The 20,359-nt window shown below is 45.0% G+C and overlaps 1 protein-coding gene across 2 annotated transcripts; it reads right to left on the bottom strand.

Moving 5' to 3' along the window:
• Positions 1–496: 496 nt before the first annotated feature.
• On the bottom strand, positions 497–14,361 carry cspg5b (chondroitin sulfate proteoglycan 5b). Of its 2 annotated transcripts, none has more exons than XM_070984315.1 (6): positions 13,776–14,361; positions 8,614–9,391; positions 7,223–7,411; positions 6,465–6,627; positions 3,845–4,009; positions 497–1,731 (listed from the first exon to the last, which is right to left on the bottom strand). In XM_070984315.1, exons 1-6 carry the CDS (start codon positions 13,855–13,857, stop codon positions 1,099–1,101), a joined length of 2,010 nt encoding a protein of 669 aa, XP_070840416.1. In that variant the 5' UTR covers positions 13,858–14,361; the 3' UTR covers positions 497–1,098. The 2 variants fall into 2 exon arrangements, with proteins under 2 accessions (XP_070840416.1, XP_070840417.1); XM_070984316.1 differs by having other exon boundaries at positions 500–1,731; positions 6,549–6,627.
• Between the last annotated feature and the right edge of the window lie 5,998 nt (positions 14,362–20,359).

The raw sequence follows: 20,359 nt of genomic DNA on the forward strand, positions 1-20,359 counted from the left end.
CTTCAGGACTATAATTATGTATTTAACATTCTTCTTTTAAGTGTCACTTTTAGCCACACACACACACACACACACACACACACACACACACACACACACACGTTACATACTCTTACTTTAAGCAGATATGGCTGGTGATGTGGAGCAGTGTTTGGAGCAATGCATGGAGACACACATGAACTGCAGTTCATGCTGTAGACAGACAGATCGAACCCAAACAGAAAGGCACCTTAAAAGGTCATTGAATTAGCAAGGGGGCTAAAATGTGATTTTAAGTCTGCGCTTTACTACTATTACATCATTCCACTGATGATTTTCAACCTGAAATGTACCTGAAGCTGTGTCCACAAGGGGGCAGTAGAGCCCCTTATATTTTTGTAACTTGGCAACATCAGAGGAAAATCCTTGTCTCTTCTCTTAGCCTTGCTGTCTGTTTCAGTCTTTGTTTGCTTTGTTCCTCTCAGCTCTCTCCATCTTTACAACACAATACCGCACGCATTGTTGTATCATCTATTTATTGAGGATTAGAAACATGAAAAACATACCAAAAAAGCCTGTGAAAACATGAAATAATCTTACACACTGAATAGCAAAAGATTTATATAAACTGGTGATAACACTAAGGCTAATTTAGTGAGCCTCTATGAAACCTTTACATCCTCAGCAGACGCTGACGTTGGCACCATGCTAGGAGAGCATGTTCACATGAAGTGGTTCTTTTTGTGCTTGTGTGAGCAGCAACCTGAGCTTTGAGAGGTTGTTATTTACACCAAGGTGTGCTTGGCTGCAGTGACTACACAGTGTTTTATGTGTGCATTTCGATGCATTCGTGTCTGAGTCTGATAGAGTGTGGTGTACGCAGAGTTATCCCAATTCTAGTTTTCTGTCCCCATGGACCAAGACCAGGTGGTGTGCTCATCCTCTGAGTATGCATGTGGGGAGGCAGGGTGCAAAGATGGATGATAGATGGATGGATAAATGATCTATAAGTCACTAATAAAAGAGTTAGAGCCTTGATGGACAGACCATTGGATAGATTAGATTATGACAGATGTTGTGCGTTTGAATGCGTGGATGCCGGGCTGGGTGGAGGCCTGGTCAGGAGAGTGGTGGCAGGGAGCGAGTGCTGACCGGGCTGCACTTCATCCTGGATGGTGATGGAGGCGGCTGGGTGAGGTGAGGGGAGGAGGGGGATGGACGAATGTATCCACACTGATACTCTCTCCCAGTCCCAGATCGCTCTGAGCCAGGAGCTTGTGATCGACCTCTGGGCCGGCGTAACTGAGGTGGGGTGGAGGAGGAGGTGGGCATGCATTTGTACTGGGAGGGAGAGTGGTGGGCTGATGGATGGCGGGTGGGGGATGAATAGCACCCAGGTGCAGAGTGACGACCGGGTGATGGTTGGCGACCAGGTGAGGGGTGACGACTAGGTGAGGAGTGCCTCCCGGACAAAGATTCACGGTTGCTGGGTGGGTGTTCCTTGGTGTGTCTGGGTGATTTAGACACCTTGGGCGACTTGGGTGTCTTGGGTGTTTTGGGTGATTTGGTCATAGGATGAGAGGAGGAGTACGAGTTGGAGCTGTGAGTGGGAAGCGCTTGGCTGGGAGAGGCGGAGTCTCCGTTGTTGGCAAGCTTGTAGAGGAAGACGTCATACTGAAGGGGCGAGCTGGTCTCTGCGTGGAGCTTGGCGTCTTTGGGGAGGAGCACTTCCAGGCCAATAGTGACTCCATCCTGACGTGGAAATATGGTAAGTAGAGAAGGATGCAACAATGTAGGGACAGGCACAGAGTCAAGGATTATGAAATAAAAATGTTCGAAGAAACACAAGCACAGACAAAAAATCTTTTATCTGCAGCAACATATTTCTTCACCACTGGGGGGCAGTGGAAACAAGCTGTGGATGCAACACTGACATGATGCCTAGCTACACATCCAGCAGTTGTGGAGCAGCATTAGCATTCATTTGGAGCCATGTTTCAGGACACCTGACAATATTCACGCTCCCATTGCTCTGATTTTGTTCTCTAACAACCCCTGAGGGAAATATCTGGCTCTTTAGCTGCAAAATGCTGCACAATGTTCACCAGCTTGTCGCCACCTTTGGTGCTTTCAGAGGTTTTTTACTGGAAACAACTGCCTGCTGCAGCAATAAAAGATATAAAACAGTACAGCTGGGCTATGAAGTAGTCATGTGATTCGTTGTTACTATAAAAATATTCATTACAGCCACTGTAACTTTGGTGTTGGATGAAAACTGTTACTGAACATCAGCTTTTTGTTCATGCTCCATACCCTCACTGACACAGTCGTACAGGAAACCATGTAATACTGATTGTATGTTCTTAAATAGGGCAACAGATCTTAATGTCAGGATAAATCAGCATAAAACTGTGGACTGTGACAAGACATGATAACAGTCACCCCCTTGGGCCTGTTCCCGGTAGGTAATCCAGTAATCCATCCATGGATACAGGACAGAAAACGAGTACAGATGTAAGGAGTACAAATGATCAGCATTAGTCATAGAGAAATAAAACAAGACAATAAATATTCAAGAATATAGAAATTAAAACGTCACAGTTAATAAGTCAGAGGGATTGTGAGTTTGACTAGAAATGACCGTGTGTGAACATATTCAAAATTCCACTGTGACATAAAGATATTGCCTTGTAAAAAATTGCAAAGGAAAGAAAAAAGAGAGCTCAGAACAGATATTTCAGCATTCATGTCTGTTTCTCATTAATAAAGACAGATGTTGCAAATCCTAAATTAAAACAGAGTTACTCCTGTGGCGTCTGTTCTTGCTGAAGAGCTGTCCGTGGTGCTGAAGGGGCACACAGTCACCATTGTTTGTGTGGCGTAATCTGCGAGCAGCCTACTGTAGCACAAAAGCAGGGTCAGCCGTGCATTCAGTTATTATTAGCATGGGAGCAGTTGGGCAGCGGTTAGCTTCATCATGAGCGGACATGCAGAGAAAGAGAGCGAGAGAGAGGCTGGAGGGAAAATAGAGCTCATAGCAACACACAGGGACAAGCTGGATAAAATTAAAAAGGTTTATTCCAACAACTGTGAACTATAATCCTCCATGTATACCCAAAAAAGTACAAAAGAACCTCAAGTACATTAAAGTATTATAAATCACATTGAAAACCAAGACACAGCGTGTGTAATATAGGTATATATAGATTCAAATATCAACTCCAAGCAATTACTTTGACCTCATGTAATCTAGACAGATCCACTTATTAGCAATGTCGAACATGAATATTTCGCAAATACAGAGTCACTTAATTTCCACTTACTTCTTTTGCAAATATTACGTTTTCAGACACTTTTTGTTGATAACACCAATGCATGCGGGCAGAGAGACACAGTAAGGCGGGGCAGGCAGAGGTGAGGGCAGGGTTTTGGGAGGACGGGAGAGGAGACAATGAAGGAGCGAGAGTTCATTGGCCAAAGAAGACCAAGGCAGGGCATCAGTTGAGAGGAAAGTCAGTCATTAGTTGGTCCAAGCCAGAGATTTTAGTCCAGCGTAAGATGCGGATAGAGGAAGGGAAGGAGGCAGCGGCGCCACTATGTGATCAGCATTGGCATGGCAGCCTTGTAAACAGGACTATTGTGCTTCTCAAGTTGTATCCGTAAATTCACGTTGTGCTTACTTTTGACATTAGGCCTGATTGGACTGTTTAAAATGCACAGGATGCACTTCTCAAGCTGTAAACAATGTTAGCCTGTAACCATTTGCTGTTGTTTGTGTGCACGTTACATATTTTGGTCTGATTCTCCTGCAGCACACTTTTGCCAGATGGTGACATTATACCAGGTTGTTCTGGAGCGTGTTTACCTCAGCGTTTTCCTCTGTGTGGTTAGGGCTGTGGCCTAAGTCGTGGGCGACAGAGGTCGGGCGGTTGTTCTCGTGCTTGGGGGAGTGAGAGTTGAGGATGTTCATTGACCCCTCTTCCTTGGGTTGTGGGGACTTTGCTGGGTCCTCCTGCTTCTGAGGCTCATCCTGTGGGGAGAGTGTGGGACTTTTTATACATTCCTGGCACTAACACACAGTATAAAAACACACATTGATCAACACACACACAGGACCCAAAGGACACATAGGACATGTTCTGCAACCATCAGTTTGAATGTCTGGGTGTGTCTGCAGAGCTTTAAATGTGTTTGTACATGTGAATAGTAGCTTCCCATCTTCATTTGTTGTTGTATAATTTCTTATCCACCAAACATGTATTTTATGTCATTTGAAGGGATGGGGTAGCATTTCTTTTCATTTAACAGGAAAACCTTCATGCACGAAGGATCACTTGAACTTCTGTGGCACATCGCACTTGCGCAGTTGAGCTCCGAGCCAAAAGGCGAAAAGGAGAGGCTGGCTACTTCATGTAAATTGGAGAAAGCACATGGGAGTCTGCACCCTCCCAAGATAATAGTGGAACTATAAATGTTATGGATATTGAAGGGGCATTGGTCATACTGAATTTTCAAGCATTTTTGACCTGGTTAAAAGTGAATGGAAAGCAAAAGCTGCAGTAAAAGTTAAAACCTGTCCAAAGCAAAAGTCTCTAATATATTCTCCATGTTGAAAGGAGCATTCTTGAACTCATGGGGGTCACTGTATGGACTGCCTCAACAAAATACCAACGAGACCTCTGACATTTAAAAGACTGCATAGCAGACCACGTGTCTGCAGGCGCTTTTTAGCCTCGAGATCTGACATTTAGAGCATCCGGAAGTCACAGAACTCATCTATAACCACTGCAGCTGAAATGCCAGCATAGCTCTGAGACCATGACTTACGTTAAAAAGAGCAAGTTGCAATTTGCTCACTTGATTTAGCCCGGCTAAGTATGGGTAATGGAGTGAAAATGAATAAATGAGTTTGAAAATACATCAGCATTTTGGCTTGCAGAGTGCATCTGCGTTAAATGCGGTGAGTGCGTGCAATTATCAGTCAGCGAGCTGTGTTTGGATGACTGACAAAGCTACTGTGTCTGTGTACATCTGCTGCATGCGTCAGTTTGTAAATGGTCAAGCCATCGATTGATTGGTTTGTCACAGACATGTGAAGGTCGTAGGCGCAGCAGGCAGGAAGTGGGGCACCATCGATCTTTAAACTGGCTACTGCTGGGTAAAACATGCTAAACGTCCTTTCATTCCAGAAACAACAAGTTCAGAAGGCTTAAAGTCAGTATACTTGTTTTGTTCTGTCAATCTCATAGACTTGATTTGCTGTCTATGGTTAATCTCTGTTTACATCTGCCTCTATTAATATTCCCCATTGTTTATTGACATTGATTGGCATTATATATTGTATTGCCTTAGTAACCCAGTGGGCAATTATGATTGACGAATACTAAACAGGGACACACATAAATCTGCCTGCAACAAGCCCCTCCACCTCACTTGCACGCACGCACACACACACACACACAGACACACACCCATAAAAACATGGATATGAATTAATGCATCAGTGCCTACACATTCATAATCACAGACACACAAACATGCAGCTACAGAATGAAAATTCACTTCATAGAAGCACTACATGCACAACCTTGGGAATATAACTAGGTAGTAAAGGAGAAACTTGCTGCACACAGACCCTAAAATGGCCGTCTGAGCTTTAGGGGCAGGAGCAAAGCAAGCAGTGAGAACAAAATGGAGGCTCATTTTCTTCATTGAGCTTCTCAGGAAGCTGCAGAGGTGCAGGTAAGAGAGGCAGCAACTGTGAGAACTTGCTATTTATTCACACAGCAGCAACTACGTAACACCTCCGAACAACTGTTTGCAGGAAGCCTTGCAGGAGGCGATTAATCATTTCACCTACAGCACACGTGGTACACGGCTGACACAAGATCAGATGCAGGAAGAGTTTGTGGAAGTGAGGGTTTGGAGCAAAACGGAGAGCCAGAATCTGACATCTAGCGGTTGCACAGTGGGTAAGTTCAAAGCAGAGGCAGGGAGGGAAACTGCTGCAGGCGAGGTGGACGTTTCCGCTCTGCTTACCTGGAAGTGGTTATAAGGGTTTCTAGGTTTATATTCCCAGGTATAGCTGGTTGTTGATGGTCTCTGAGTGTGAAAATCATTAAAACACACACACACTGTACATTCACAACTGTAGGTGGAAATCCCAATGAGAAGTTACTGATTTCACAAGGCACCAGGGGGAGTTGTGTGAGTTGCATAACACTAGATGCTCAAGTTAGTAGTTGGGTGTTGGTACTGTGAAATAGAACAGAAAGATGGCAATGCACAGAGACAGAAAGACAGACAAAGCCAGCCAGATACAAAAATCAAATCACTATGTGAGAGAGAAGACGTGGGGCAGGACATCATGAACAAATGGAGGTTGTCACAGAAAGCAGGAGATGATGGAGCGGACAGGGCTCGAAGACGAAGATGAATGGAAGGAGAGAAAAGGGAGAGTAAACATGAGGAGAGTAAGGGCGTACCTGACAGATAATGTTGTCATAGTACGCCAGGTTGTGAGTGTGAGCTTGGGGAGCGGGCGGAGGCGTGTCACACAGTTTCCTTACGTTTGGCTGCGAGCCGTCGGCTGTTGTGGAAACTGAGAGGCCGTCCGTCTGTGGCTCGCTGCTCTGTGGGCGGTACTTACTGCAGGAGGGCAAAGAGAGAGAGCGGTTTGAGTGATGAATATCTGCAGTCTTTTATGAGCATTCTGTGCATTTGTACCTCTCCAGGTCCAGGTTTTCCTACATTGCTCTGCACAGTGTGAAAATAGGGTTAAATCATCTGGGACACATTCATCACACACAAAAATGTATCATCACAGTGTGAGAACATAAATAATTTAGTGGATACTAAAGGGAATTGGATCAACTCTAAAGACTACATTGTGGCCGGTGACTATAAAATCAAATTTGATTTGAGTGGATGGATTTTTCTTGCTGTTCACTGCTTGTTCTACATTCTTCTTCATCTCCATTTAGCTCCCTTCTCTCCCTCACTTTCTTTATCATTTGATTCATCAGCTGTCAGGTTGTAAAGTCTTCCAGGAAGTAGACACAGACATAGTCACAGCCACCTCTCTCAGCACATACCACATTGTGTAACTCACAATACATATTTTTACATTCCCACCTTCTTGCCACGCTCACACACACACACACACACACACACACACACACACACACACACACACACACACACACACACACGCACACACACACACACGCACACGCAAGCGCACCTGCGTTTGCGGAGGCGCTTGTTCTCATTCTTGAGGTGGTGCAGCCTCTTGGCAAAGAATACGACGATCATGAAGAGGAGGATGACCACCAGGGAGGCCACGCCCACCACCACACACATCACCTGGAACTCTGTGACCGCCCAATCACAGCGTGTGCCTTTGTTCCAGATGTAGTCCTGCACATTACACCTGGATGCAAAGCGACACCAAGCAGCAACACTGGCATTTTTGATCGATGTAGCTTGTTATTTCTGTCAGAAAAAAGTTCTAAGCACAACATTCCTCTCTCCTGACCTGCTGCATAAAAAAAGCCAAGAGGTTTTATATGAGTGTGTACCCACGGCAATAGCCATTTACCACATTTATAGCTACTGCATGTAAGCCAGAGCAAAGGGTGTAAAGTGGTACTCAGAGCTGATGACATGGTGTCCTGAGGTCTGTCCAGCAAAGCAGGGATTCAGCCTGCAGCCTAGCCTTTAATGAGATCAAAGGATCAGGATACGTGTGTGCATTTGTGTGTGTGCATGTGTGTGTGTGTGCATGTGTGTGTGTGTGTGTGTGTGTGTGTGTGTGTATCTTTTCCATATTCGTGTCTTGCCCTGCACAACTGCATGCCAGTGTGTGGACGTGTGTGTGAGTGTTTACTCAGCAGGTACGGTGAGATGAGCAACAGTTTACCTCTAAGCTTACACTGAGGCTGCGTGATGGGACAGATGGTGCCACCAAGGCGTGTTGCACCGCATGTGTCTGTGAATGTGTGTGTCTGTGTGCACGAGGAGTGTGTGTGTTAATTTACATGTGTGTCCCTCCCTGACCTTACTGTATTCATCTTCTTTAGACTTTCTATGTGAGCAGAACTGTGTGTGTGTGTGTGTGTGTGTGTGTGTGTGTGTGTGTCTCCGTCAGCTGTCACCAGCCAATGAACGCACACACACATACACACACACTGTTTCCTCCCTGCCCCCGAAAACTGAGCTAATCCTTTGGCGACCCTGCTGTGATCCTGACGAACCCTCATGACACGTTAAGCCAACCTTCTATCTATGTGCGTGTCTGTCTTTTCAGTGTCTGTACGCTTGTCTGAAGTGTCCTTAATCTTTTCTTTTGTGTTGTAAAGAGAACATACTGGAACTCATCCCAACAAGACAAATTAAAAAGGGGAATGTTTTAGTGCCAAACCCCCCAAACGTCCTCGCTGCCTCGCACATACTGAACATACGCATGTCTACCACTTTCCTCTTACACGTCACCGCCTGCTCGTAAATGCTACCTAACGTGACTTAACATAATGAAAAAGTGAAGACTACAATCCTCCTTACAATTTACCCAAGGACAACAAACCTGCCAGTGCAGTTTATCTGTAAACTTGCATGTATTTGTGTTTTCCTCACCTGCAGAAGGCTCCCATTCCTGCCACCACGGTGCACACTCCTCCATTGAAGCAGAAATTGGGTTCAATGTCACACTGAGACACACAAACCCCAGGTCCAGAGCGCACAAAGCCCAGCCTGCAGCCATCAGCCCCCATGGCACCACCTAAACCTAACCCATCGCCCTTCTCCAGCCCTGGCATTGGAGGAGCTGATAAGGAGGGCCCACTGTCCACATCAGGCCTCATGTTGTCAGGAACAGCAGGAGAACCAGCCAGGAGTGGATTCTCATCCTCCATGTCGGCCGGAGGTGAAGGGGTGGGCTCAGGTACTGGGGTCGCATCTAATGCCGAGAGGTCGTCGTCAGGGGACAGGTAGTCGTAAAAGTCAGAAAGCGTCCACGCAGTAGGATCTCCCCCTTTTTGTTTCTGGGGTTTTGGGGCTTTGGCCCAATCTAGAGCAACTTCAGAGGGCACAACATCCGGCGCAGGGCTGTGAAACTCCACGGTGATGACATCATCAGATAAGGGGTTTCCTGGCTGGTCTGGACCCGCTCCTCCGGCAGTGAGCTCCTCCCCCACAGGTGGGTCCTCCTCGACGAAGTCTAGGTGGACGTGTTTTTGAGAATGGTGATGTTTGGTGGAGCTGAGCGGGAGTTTGGCACCGAGCCCGAGCCCTGCTCCGATCAGGTGGTCCCTCTCTGCTGAGTCATCACTGAGCACCATCCTGGTGTTCAACGCCTCCTTGTTGACAGATGATTGGTTGTGGTGATGATGGCGCCTGGCCAGTGAATGCCTCCCTGTTAGTCAGACACAAAAAGGCATTAAAGAGGCAACCCAACACAACCAAACCCAACACAAAGCTGTTTTCAAGCAAACTGACTTTGAAGAGTAAAATCAATTGATTATCCCTTTAACACATCTTACTGATATCACTGCATCAATAACAAAGGCCTTTTCTGTGATCTTGTCAAAATGCAGTTGACAAAATGATGAACAAAGACTTGAATACGCACATAACCTTTTTTTTTTGCATTGGAGCCAGTCCCAAGGCACTGACTCTGTTTTGTTTGATAAAGATTGTGGCCCAAGGAGGAGCCACGAATAACTGAAATCGTTCCCTACAGAATTCTGCGGAGACGCTTTAAGATTGTGCCAGGCTGGTTTTCAGGGAGAACACTGTTATGTCCCTATATCCTTCACTGTAAAGTCACTATGAATTTGACGTGGACAAGACAATGTGCAATATGCACAGCATGTGTTTTCACGGGAGAGCTGATTTGCAGAAATGTTCGCCTCAGCAAAAAAAGCTGCCATGGTTCACATTTAAGGACTAAGTGATTAATTGTCAAAGAAATCAGAACAAAGCTGAAGACTGCTGTGTAATCAGACCGTGCCGATGTAGGATTAGACACAATGAGTGACTGACTAATGTGCTCTGTTGACCGAGACTGGGTGAGGATTAGATTAGGATTTAGAGCTATAGGTTAGAGGCTGATGGTCGTGCACTTCTCCTGCACTTGGCCATCTGCAGAGAAAGATGCACACTCACATAACAAGAGAGGACAGGAGCTCCTGAAACCTATTAGCATGCAGCAGAGCAGCGATGGGCCAGTCCTTACAAACTCATGCTGTGCAGGCAGACATTGTTAAAGCCAACAGAACTCTGTTAAATACATGTAGAGATCCCAGAATTTCCAAATATACTTAACCTGTCTGGCTGAATTTTGGGGAAGATTTCCATTAAACAGAATGGTTCAGAGAAGATTTATACCAGCTCACGTATGTAGCTAATCACAAAGACTGGGAAGAGGGAGAAACAGCTCCCCTAACTCTGTCCAAAGTTAACAATATCCACCTACCGGCACCTCTAAAGCTAATTTCTGAACTTTAGATGTGCTAAGTGGATTTCGGTATGTTTGGACAGAGCCAGCCTAGGTGTTTCCAGTCTTTTTGCTAAGCTAAGTTAACTGGCTGCTGGTGATAGCTTCATATTTATTGTAGAAACGCGAGAGTGGTGTCAATTTTCTGACAAGAAAGCAAATTTGTCAATATGTCAAACTGCATCTTTAGGGGAAAAGCAAAGGGGACGAGAAAGAAAGAAAACAGACCCTGCTGTTGCACAATTTTAGGAATGCTTGTCTTTCACTGGAAGTAATATTCCTGCAGTTGACTGAATGTCAAGAACCCACTTTTTCACACTTTTCCACTGGCCTAATACATCTGCACAAATGGCCAAACTCAACCAAGTACTTGGCTCTACGGCTTCTCTCCCACTGCCACCCTGAAATCACCGTGAGATGAGATCACTCCTTTCAGCGTCTGGCACTTCATTCAGGGCTAATGCTAAAACCATCTGAACGTGCCTCGAGTCACGAAGACTAGCGGTGGCTGAGAAACCATGAGATTCACCTCACACACACACTGCAGTTGCCATGGTGAGATGTAAAGAGGTGCCATGTTGAAAGGAAGAGTGGAGCGAGGGAGTTGCAGTGGAAACAGAGAATCCAGTGTTTGCTCTCTCTCTCTCTCTTGTTTTTCAATCAATCAGCCAGCCAGTCAGTAAGTGTTGATATGCCAACTCCATCTCTGGGAAAACTGAGGTGGAATGAACTCGAATGCTTCACAGTTTGCGAAAGAGATAGACATGCTTCACCGGTGTAAACTGATTACAGCTGATTCAAATTTCATTTAAAGGTTCAATCTGCCAATTTGTTCCCTGTCGAGACTTAGATGCAGCATCTTGTTAGCAGCTGGCTGCCTCACAGCAATTACAAGAGAAAAAGAACATGAAGAGATTACAAGAGCAAGACGGGCAAATTGAAAGCGCGAGCCCCTGCTCAGCTATTTGACTTCAGTCTCAGAAACGGTGTGATTTGCGCCTTTAACTGCTGTTCAGCTCTTCACCTCGGGCACGAGGTCACTCTGCGATTGGCTACAGTGCAAATTCCCAGCAACCCCTGCACGCAGTTGTTGTTTGATGGAGATGCAACTAGTCCTACACATCCACACACAGAAACCTGTTGGTGGGCATTAACTACACTAGAAACTAGATTTTTACTCCAGCTAGTTAATGCACAGACCCCATCCACCCATTTACCTGCCTGCATTTTAGTTTTTCTAAACTATAAATAGTATTCTTCCTCTGTGTGTGTGTGTGTGTGTGTGTGTGTGTGTGTGTGTGTGTGTGTGTGTGTGTGTGTGTGTGTGTGTGTGTGTGTGTGTGTGTGTGAGACAATAAGAATCTGGGAGTTGCTGATGATCTGATCCATTGTGACATATCATGGGCTTTCTGGGGCTACAGGGCAGATGGACCTCACAGTACGCCTTCACTCAGACAGCGGACACACAAACACACACTCACATGACAGAGCGCCCAAGAGTCTGGATTTAATCCATATTGCTTTACGTGGCTACAAAGGACAAGCTATGTGTTTTTCTGTATGTTTGTGTGCATGCCTGAGTTGATGTATTGGCTTTTTATGGAACTGAAATGGGTAGTTTTAAGGCAGTAGTTGCGATGTGTGATTTTTGGGCCTACATCAAAAGAAATACTTGACAATCAAGCACTTTGAGGATGTTTTCATAGGCCAAACAATGAAGATCAGTTTGGAGTACATTAATCTAGGCTGGCAATCTGATCAGTAATGAAAATAAGTTGCAGCTCTAGTCTTTTTAATGATCATTTATTATGACAGGCCTGTTATGAAAGCAAAATTCTGTGCATGAGTTGCAGCATGTGTTAAAGTTAGCTTGCCTGAACAATGAGGTAATCAGCGGAGAAGCCCCTATTAGCACATGAAAGGAATATTAAGGCTGTATGTTCCGCTGTCTGTGTTGTGTTAAACGACAGAGACATAAATACATCTTCTTCTCATACCTCTCTTAATATTCTCCGCGGATGGCCTATGATAAGACATGAAGATCCACAGATACGTCGCTCCTAATGAGTCACGTATCGACAGCCACGTGCTCCCTGGGCTTTAAAGTGTGAGAGACGGGCGTGTATTTACCGGTCAATATGTCACAGTGTTAACGCTTGATTACACATTGAGGGCGCGAGATGCGGCCAGAAAGGAGGGGCGAGCTGTGCAGCTCGTGCCCACGTGAACCCCGGCGACCCTCTGCGTGCACGAGCCACCCTGTTGCTGGGCAGCGGCAGCGGCGCTCGTTTCTTCATCTCCAAGATTTTACACATTTATTTTCCACTACTCTCGGCGCGCGCGCGCTTGTATGTGTGTGCTTGTGTGTGTGTGCCAGACAGACAGACAGACAGACAGACGGAGCAGAGACTGGTTGTCAGATTTTCGTTCCCACACTGCCTGTCTCAAGGGACGGACAGTAAATGAGAGGGCGAAGGCGGGGAGTGGGCCCGGTTGTCTCGGGCTTCCTCTGAACGTCTGGAGGAATGCAGTCCTTTAAGCGACGTGAATGGGCCTCCTGTAGCCTGGCCACGGTGCACCTAATCCCGCCTTTGTCTGGGCCACGCACCGCCGCGGCGAGTCGCAGCTGCAGTGCTGAACTGTCAAATGTCTCTGTCGCTCTCTGATCACCCAAAGGCCGATCTTTATTCTTTATACTGATGGACAATACTAGAGCTTATGACATTTAGAGCAAGTCACTTACATTTGTATTAAATAGTTGCAAAAGGGAGAGGTTTTTTTTTTTTTCTTTACCTCACAGTGAATGGACATGAGATTGGCCGGGCCAAGACCACAGTCAGTGGTTCAAGTGTCATTAATGATCGACAGAGACAGAAAATAGCAGCTCATGCATTGGGTTTGTCAGCACAGCCTTGTGAAATAACAGTCTGTAATTTCATGTGTAAAAAATGAGCCCAATTAATGCCAAAAATAAAACGGATTATCAATGCATTTCAAATATTTGTGTCTGCAAAAAACATAATTCAATATCAGCCTATCAGTGCCCAGCAGGTTACTATACTTAAAGACTATTAGACTATTAAAGACTCTCCGCGCTGTCAAAAAAAAGATTATTGAATATTAACCATCAGGGGCAAAATTTCCGATGGCACTTGCCGCATACATTAACAATTATAGTCTATCTGTCATTTTCCATATCATGTCAGTGCAGGTGTGATTTGAATCACGTACGTGCGCGCTTTCTTGCACACGCACACACAGCCTACACACACGCACAGGGTGGGACACAGGGTGCGCTTACCGTGCGCGGACGCGGGGATGATCACCATTGAGATGGTCAGCAGCACCTGCCAGGTCCCCAAGCGACTGTCACCGCGCGCCATTCCGTAGACTGTCCTTTTGACACACTGGTGCAAACTGCGATCCCGCTCCTCGCTGTAGCCTGCCGGTCAGACTGTGACTGCACGATAATCCTCACACTGGATCCTCCAAAGTTCAGATCTTGCCCGTTTTCGCCATGTCGCCGTGACCCTCCTCAGCGTTTGGCTTTCTTCACAGCTGCTGTGTGCGCGCGTGTGAGTGTGTGTGTCTGAATCTTTTAACGGCTTTGGTTCGGTTCCATTGCACCGAGCGGGTGGCCTCTCCTGCACACCTTTAGCGCGCGCGTGTCACTCTGCGCTTTGGGGTCCGTCGGCAGCACCGCGAGGAGCTGTAGTAGTAATGCGCGCGACCGGCGGAGGGTCTGCAGAAGAGATTTTAACGAGCCGGGTTTGTCGCTGCCTGCCTGCCTGCCTGCCTGCCTGCCTGCCTGCATGCGGTCCGTTAAGCCTTTCCCTGTGGCTACACAGGCGATGAGCGGCGAAGCACACGCACGGCGCGCGCGGATGGGTGTCAAAGTGCCATCACACACACACACACACACACACACACACACACACACACACACACACACACACACACACACACACACACACATCCGAGTAAATGCTCGGCAGTGTCCAGCCTCAGTCTGTTGTAGCTGATGTAGAATGGGGCTGAGTGGGGGATTTAAGCAGCGTCTGTTGTCACTAGAAGTCAATATGCTCCATTTTACACCACAGCTAATGTGTGTGAGCATGATGTCCAGAGTCCCTCTCACTCTCTGGGTGGTGTTTAGACGTAAGGGGGGTATTTGGATCCATGTTGTCTTTAGCATGCAAAGAGAGAAGTGTGTGTGTGTGTGTGTGTGTGTGTGTGTGTGTGTGTGTGTGTGTGTGTGTGTGTGTGTGTGTGTGTGTGTGTGTGTGTGTGTGTGAGAGAGAGAGAGAGAGAGAGAGAGAGAGAGTGGTGGGTGGATAATCCTCTTATTGTTATATTGTGATATAGGCTCCAGACAATGGCAATCTGCTGCTTCACCATACAGACACAGACACACATGTACTTCCCTGATCAATACAACTTATAATTTCCATTCATTCATGCATCTTCCTCCCCTTCCCACAAGACACCCTAACAGCACACACACTGTTCACACTGCTTTTGCTCCACTGGGTTCGACTCTATCAGCATGAATGCCATCATTTTTATTTGTTTGTAATCATCGCTCTGTCACACTAATCCATTTTCCTGTTTCTCTGTCTCCTTTACAAAATGGCCTCTGGAGGGCTGACTGCCCACTCTCCTCCTAAATGGGATTATGTCAAATACGTTATGAGATAATTAAGACCAAATGCTCTCTTCTGGGGGAAAATGCAGTTTCACTCATCACTCACTGGATCGAGAGTGAATGGATCCCAGCCCCTGCTGTGTGCAGCATCCCGCCGTTCCCAATCCATTATCCCCTAAAAAATCTTGCCAAATTTGAGTCCATACCTCAAGTCTCTATTCTCAGGGATGAAACAGTAGAGGGCAGGGTGACAGACGGAAAGAGGGGAGGAGAGACAGAGAGAGGGTGTGTGTGTGTGTCGGGATTCAGAGGATGGACAGACATGGGTGAACGTTGAGGAGAGGAAGCTGGAGAGTGGTGGAGATGGAGGAACAGAAAAATGTTCACTGATGCACTGCCAAACAGAGCAGAACGAAATTGCATCCGCACCCGCCAACTCCCCCAACAAACACACACACTGTACACGCACACACATATCTCTCCTGATAAATACACACAAGCACTTCCATCCTATCTTTAAACTCTCACTCTTCCTATAGTGACTGAATGAATTCCAGTATTGGGCTTTTTGCAGGCAGGATGGTTGAGTTGTCAGAGTGTACGGGGACCAAAGGAGTGTTTTTTAGTGCAGGATGAACAGATGGATCTTACTGAGAAGCAGAATGGAAGAATAGCACACCTTCGTCGACGCCAAGCACTGTGCGTGCATGTGTTTGTGCATGTTGTGCTCAGGCCACGTCGGTTTTTCCATCCTGTTCCTGCAAGGAGCAGCGAGGGGTGGACAGGATGTCCAAATCCTCTCTAAAGCATTCCCTGTGTGTGTGTCTAATGTTGCAATACCCGCTCTAGGACGAAAAAGACGCTGCTTATTAAACCATATCTCCATCCATAAAGCCTACATGCATGTGGATGTACATATGGCTGACGATGAGCAGGTAGCAGTGTGGTCTCATCCACTGAAAGCCTCAGCTTCATGTTTTCAACATGCAGTTCACCCCAACTTTTATCACTGTTTGTCTTCCTCTTCTGGACAGCCTCTAATCTCACACTGTCAAAACCAAATTGTTGCATCATGACTCTCTCCTTCTTCAATGTTCTTTTTTATTTGTGCACCAAAAAAGATGCAAAGCGTTCATCTGAGTACGTCCACCTCCACTGACATGTCACTGCCACACAACCAGCTGTCGAAGCAAGAAGACAAATTAATTCTCTGGGGGCTGCTGATGTCCTGTCCAGTGACAGGATGGTGCTGACTCTGACTGGGTGGTTCTGTGGCTGAGGCTGGTTGATTCTTGCTTTGCAGGCCATGTGACCCCTCCGTGTTTGCTTTTTTGACCCACACTTCTCAGTTTATCTTAATTAGTTCTTAGTTAGGACAGCAGAGGGGGGGAAAACCTACAAATTCTACATGTCAGTATGTGAGTTTAGAGATGGTAAACAGACCAGAGGCTTATTCTGTTTGACTCAGCAGAAGACTCACAGTGTGAGATGATATCAGGGGGCGTCGGTCTGCTAGATGGTTACAGAAAATAAGCTGAAGGCGCTCTGATGAAGGGAGCAGAGCTGCCACTAGGTGGTGACAGAGCTTTCCTTCAAGTTGAGGTAAGGAGACATGGAACACACAGTGTGTCATTTGCTGTTTAAACAGTGGAATGAACACAAGCAGATTTTACAAACAATGTAAATGAAGCAGAGCTCATCCCAGTAAGGCCTCCCTGGCTGGTATTAGCACTGCATGATAGTTAATGTTATCAGAGGATGATAAAATGCAAGTGGGATACAGTAGCATTCCATGTTTTCCAGCTAATGAGATTGACCAGCCAATTGTTGCAAAGTTAACAGTGATGACAAAACGGAGACTTTATGTTGTATTCACAAATAGGGCATCTTGAACAACAGAACTTTCAGGCAACGTTGTCGTAAAGATTCCATTCGGGTGATTTTTTTGATTTTGAGTCAAGTCAGAATGAAACAGAAAGTGTCACTGCATTTTAGTGTTTTGTTATCATAACACAAATGTCACGCACTGTAGGCTAGAGGCATTGAAGAAGAAATACAACTTAAAATATATTACCATGAATACCTAGATTGCACACAAGAAAAGGATGCTTTTGGACTGTTAAAGCTGTAAACTTTCAGATATGCTGATAACACTGGATAAAAGCAGGACTGACGGGACAGAAAGAGCTACTCATTCCTCAGACTTTTTACTGCTTTGAGTATTTCCACACCACGGAGTTGCTAATTTCACTGAGGTAAAAGGTTTAATTACTTCTTCCTCCACTGTTAAAGAGTGAAAAATGCCAGACATGGCAGACTGAATTCTCGTCTTTGAATTGCTGCAGTGTACTGAAACACACCCCTTCAGGCGGCCCATCAAGACAGACCTCATATATGAATGCATTAAACTGAAACTGAAGTCAAATCTTCACATTAAATCTGAATGATACAGCTGCTTCCAGAACACTAATATTACAAGACAGATAAGATATTGAGGATGGCTTTGCATCTGTAAGTACTTTTACGTTCAGCTGTTGGTGATAGGGTTCTGTTTGTAGAGGTGGATGAATGACAAAGAGACAGTTTATGTTGAAACAGTGTTAACGGGTGGGGTGACAATAAAATTGGCAACAGGCCTGCTGCCAATACTGTTTACACTGGATATCCAAAGTCTCACAAGTCGTCACTTAGTAATTCTTACATAATTTTAGTTTTGTAATTTAATGTTATATCATGGTTTCAGTTTAACTGGATTAGCAGTCTCTGTGAGACTATTTGATGAACTATATATTAGGTTTCACTTTCTGTTTCACTCAGTTTCGTGAGTTTTTGAGCACTTTTAGCCCCTCAAAAATGCAGTTCAATTGGATTATGAATAATAATTCCCTGCATTATAATCAGGCCTTTGCAGCAGTCTGTGCTCAGGTCCTAAATATGATCTGATGATGGCATTGGATGAAAAGTCAAAGATGTCAAATGTCATGGCACAAATGAAATGAAATATGAAATGTTGTCTTGCTGGACTGAGCGAGTACAGATGCTGGCTGTTCTCATTGGTTTTTAGGGAAGGTTTGGCTTTGGGGGGCTTTGTATTGAAGAGCTTGAGTATGTCCACTCCTGCTTTCGGCCTGCTGGTATGTGGCGTTGTTGCAGTGGCTTTGGTGTCGAGAGTGGTCGTGCGCTGTAATGTGGTAAGTGATTCAAAAATTGCTCTAAGAGATACTTGTTTTGTCTGAGAAATTAAAAAAAAAAAAAAAAAAATGCAGTGTAGAATATAAATGTTACAGCATGTTACAATTCCTTTTTTTTTTTTTCTAGACAAAAGAAAGAAAAGAAAAGCAAGCTTGATGGACAAGTGAAATCTTCTGGAATGAACTGCAGAAGTATCGACGGCATGATAACTGTTCAATAAACTTAAAAGTGGCAAACAATCTGTGGGTTTGAAGTACATGATTCTAATGATGTTAACAATATGCTGAAGATATTTTATGATTTCATGGCTGCTAAGAGCTCCACCACACCCATTGTCCTCTTGGAAAATAAACAGGAACAGGATGTCTACATCCTGAACTCAGTAGATTTTAGACTGAAACCTAGAACCTCCTGCTCATTACCAAAGCTGCCTCAGCTGACCGTCTCTCTGCAGCCAAATAACACCAGCTTCAGCAAAACAAAAAGGCTTTTCCCGAGATGATCAGTCCAATCCATTTGTGAGTACAGTCTCTGACTTCACTGCTGACATGATGCATCCCCGTGTAAATACAACTGGGGTTTGATCTCTTTTTGTTGTCATTTGCCAGGAAAAATCTTGCTTTTGCGTTTGGTTTCACATCACTGAAAGCATCAAATGTCATAATTCCATCTTATGATGGCGTGAGAGTGGCGATAACAATCTCGCTGTTCTTCCTGGGAATCTTTTTAGTGACCAAAAAGATTTCTTCAGAGTAAGTCTACTTGTATTATTCCTGCTTCCACACACTTTTATTTCCTCATGAACGTACTACATAAACATGACAGAGGACACACAGCTTTTATTGGCATAGCCTGTGAGATATTTGTGAAGCAAGATAAAAAGCTCAGTCTGCTCTAAACTCATCTAATTAATTACTCCTCCTGTTTTTCCAGAGATATCACCAAGATAGTCATTGGAGTGATCGCGCTGAACGTCACTGATTCGCTCAAAATGGAAACTAAGCTGGCCTGTGGATTCAACGCTTTTGTAATATTCATACTTGCCTTTATATCGCTGAACGGGAGGCAGCAATCAACAGGCAAAACAGAATAAAAAGACGAGTCCAGAGGATGTAAATACAAAGAAAATGTTTCAGTAAGTTTACCTTGACAATCTGACCGAAACAGTGTGTCTTAGAAACATGGAATTAGCTTTTTATGTTGAATGAATTCTTACAATTTGATTAAAAAAAAATGACTGTAACTGAATTCTGTCACTGTGTTTAATGAACGGGCAAGTGTTTCAAACTTTGTTGATCCATGGTGCAGAGAGAGCTTAGAGACAGTAAATAGACCAGAGGCTTCTTCTGTTTGACTCAGCATAAGATTCACAGCGTGAGATGATAACTGTGTGGAAGAATGTGGGTGGATCAGTAAGGCGATAGTAATCACTTCAGGGCGTCGGCTCAGGACACCATTTTGGCATTTTAGACCTGTGAACCTGAGTTCAGCTTACGGCATGAATGGAATCATAACTGTGAAACAAAAGTGACACACAAGTACATGTTTGTATTGACATTAACAAGATTTATTCTAACTAATAGTTTGCAGATACTTTGCTGTTGACTGCATTTCCAACATGTTGAGCACATAATTGAGGCTGTGGTACGGACACATTTTAGCCTCAGTGCAAACTAGATCTGGTCAGAGATGGCTCTTCTGTGTCACAGTTTCAGCTTCAGCTACCTCAGACTGACTGACAACATTCACTTATTATTACAGTAAAATACATCCTGTTGTAGCTGAAGATATTTCATGATTTCATGGCTGCGAAGAGCTCCAGCACTCCCATCCTGTTGTTATTGTCATAGCCTGTGAGATATTTATGAAGCTAAATAAAAAGCTTAGTCTGTTCCAAACTCATCTTTAATTAATAATTCGTCCTGTTTTTCCAAAGACTTAGCACTGATGAGCCTCTGAGACAACTCAAATAACACTGGACTAGAATTCCATTCAACCACTGCATGCCTAAAACCTAACCTAACCTTAACCCAAGTCTTCACTGAAAT

Source organism: Chaetodon trifascialis, chromosome 17 (genome assembly GCF_039877785.1).
Source record: "Chaetodon trifascialis isolate fChaTrf1 chromosome 17, fChaTrf1.hap1, whole genome shotgun sequence".
Classification (NCBI taxonomy): domain Eukaryota; kingdom Metazoa; phylum Chordata; class Actinopteri; order Chaetodontiformes; family Chaetodontidae; genus Chaetodon; species Chaetodon trifascialis.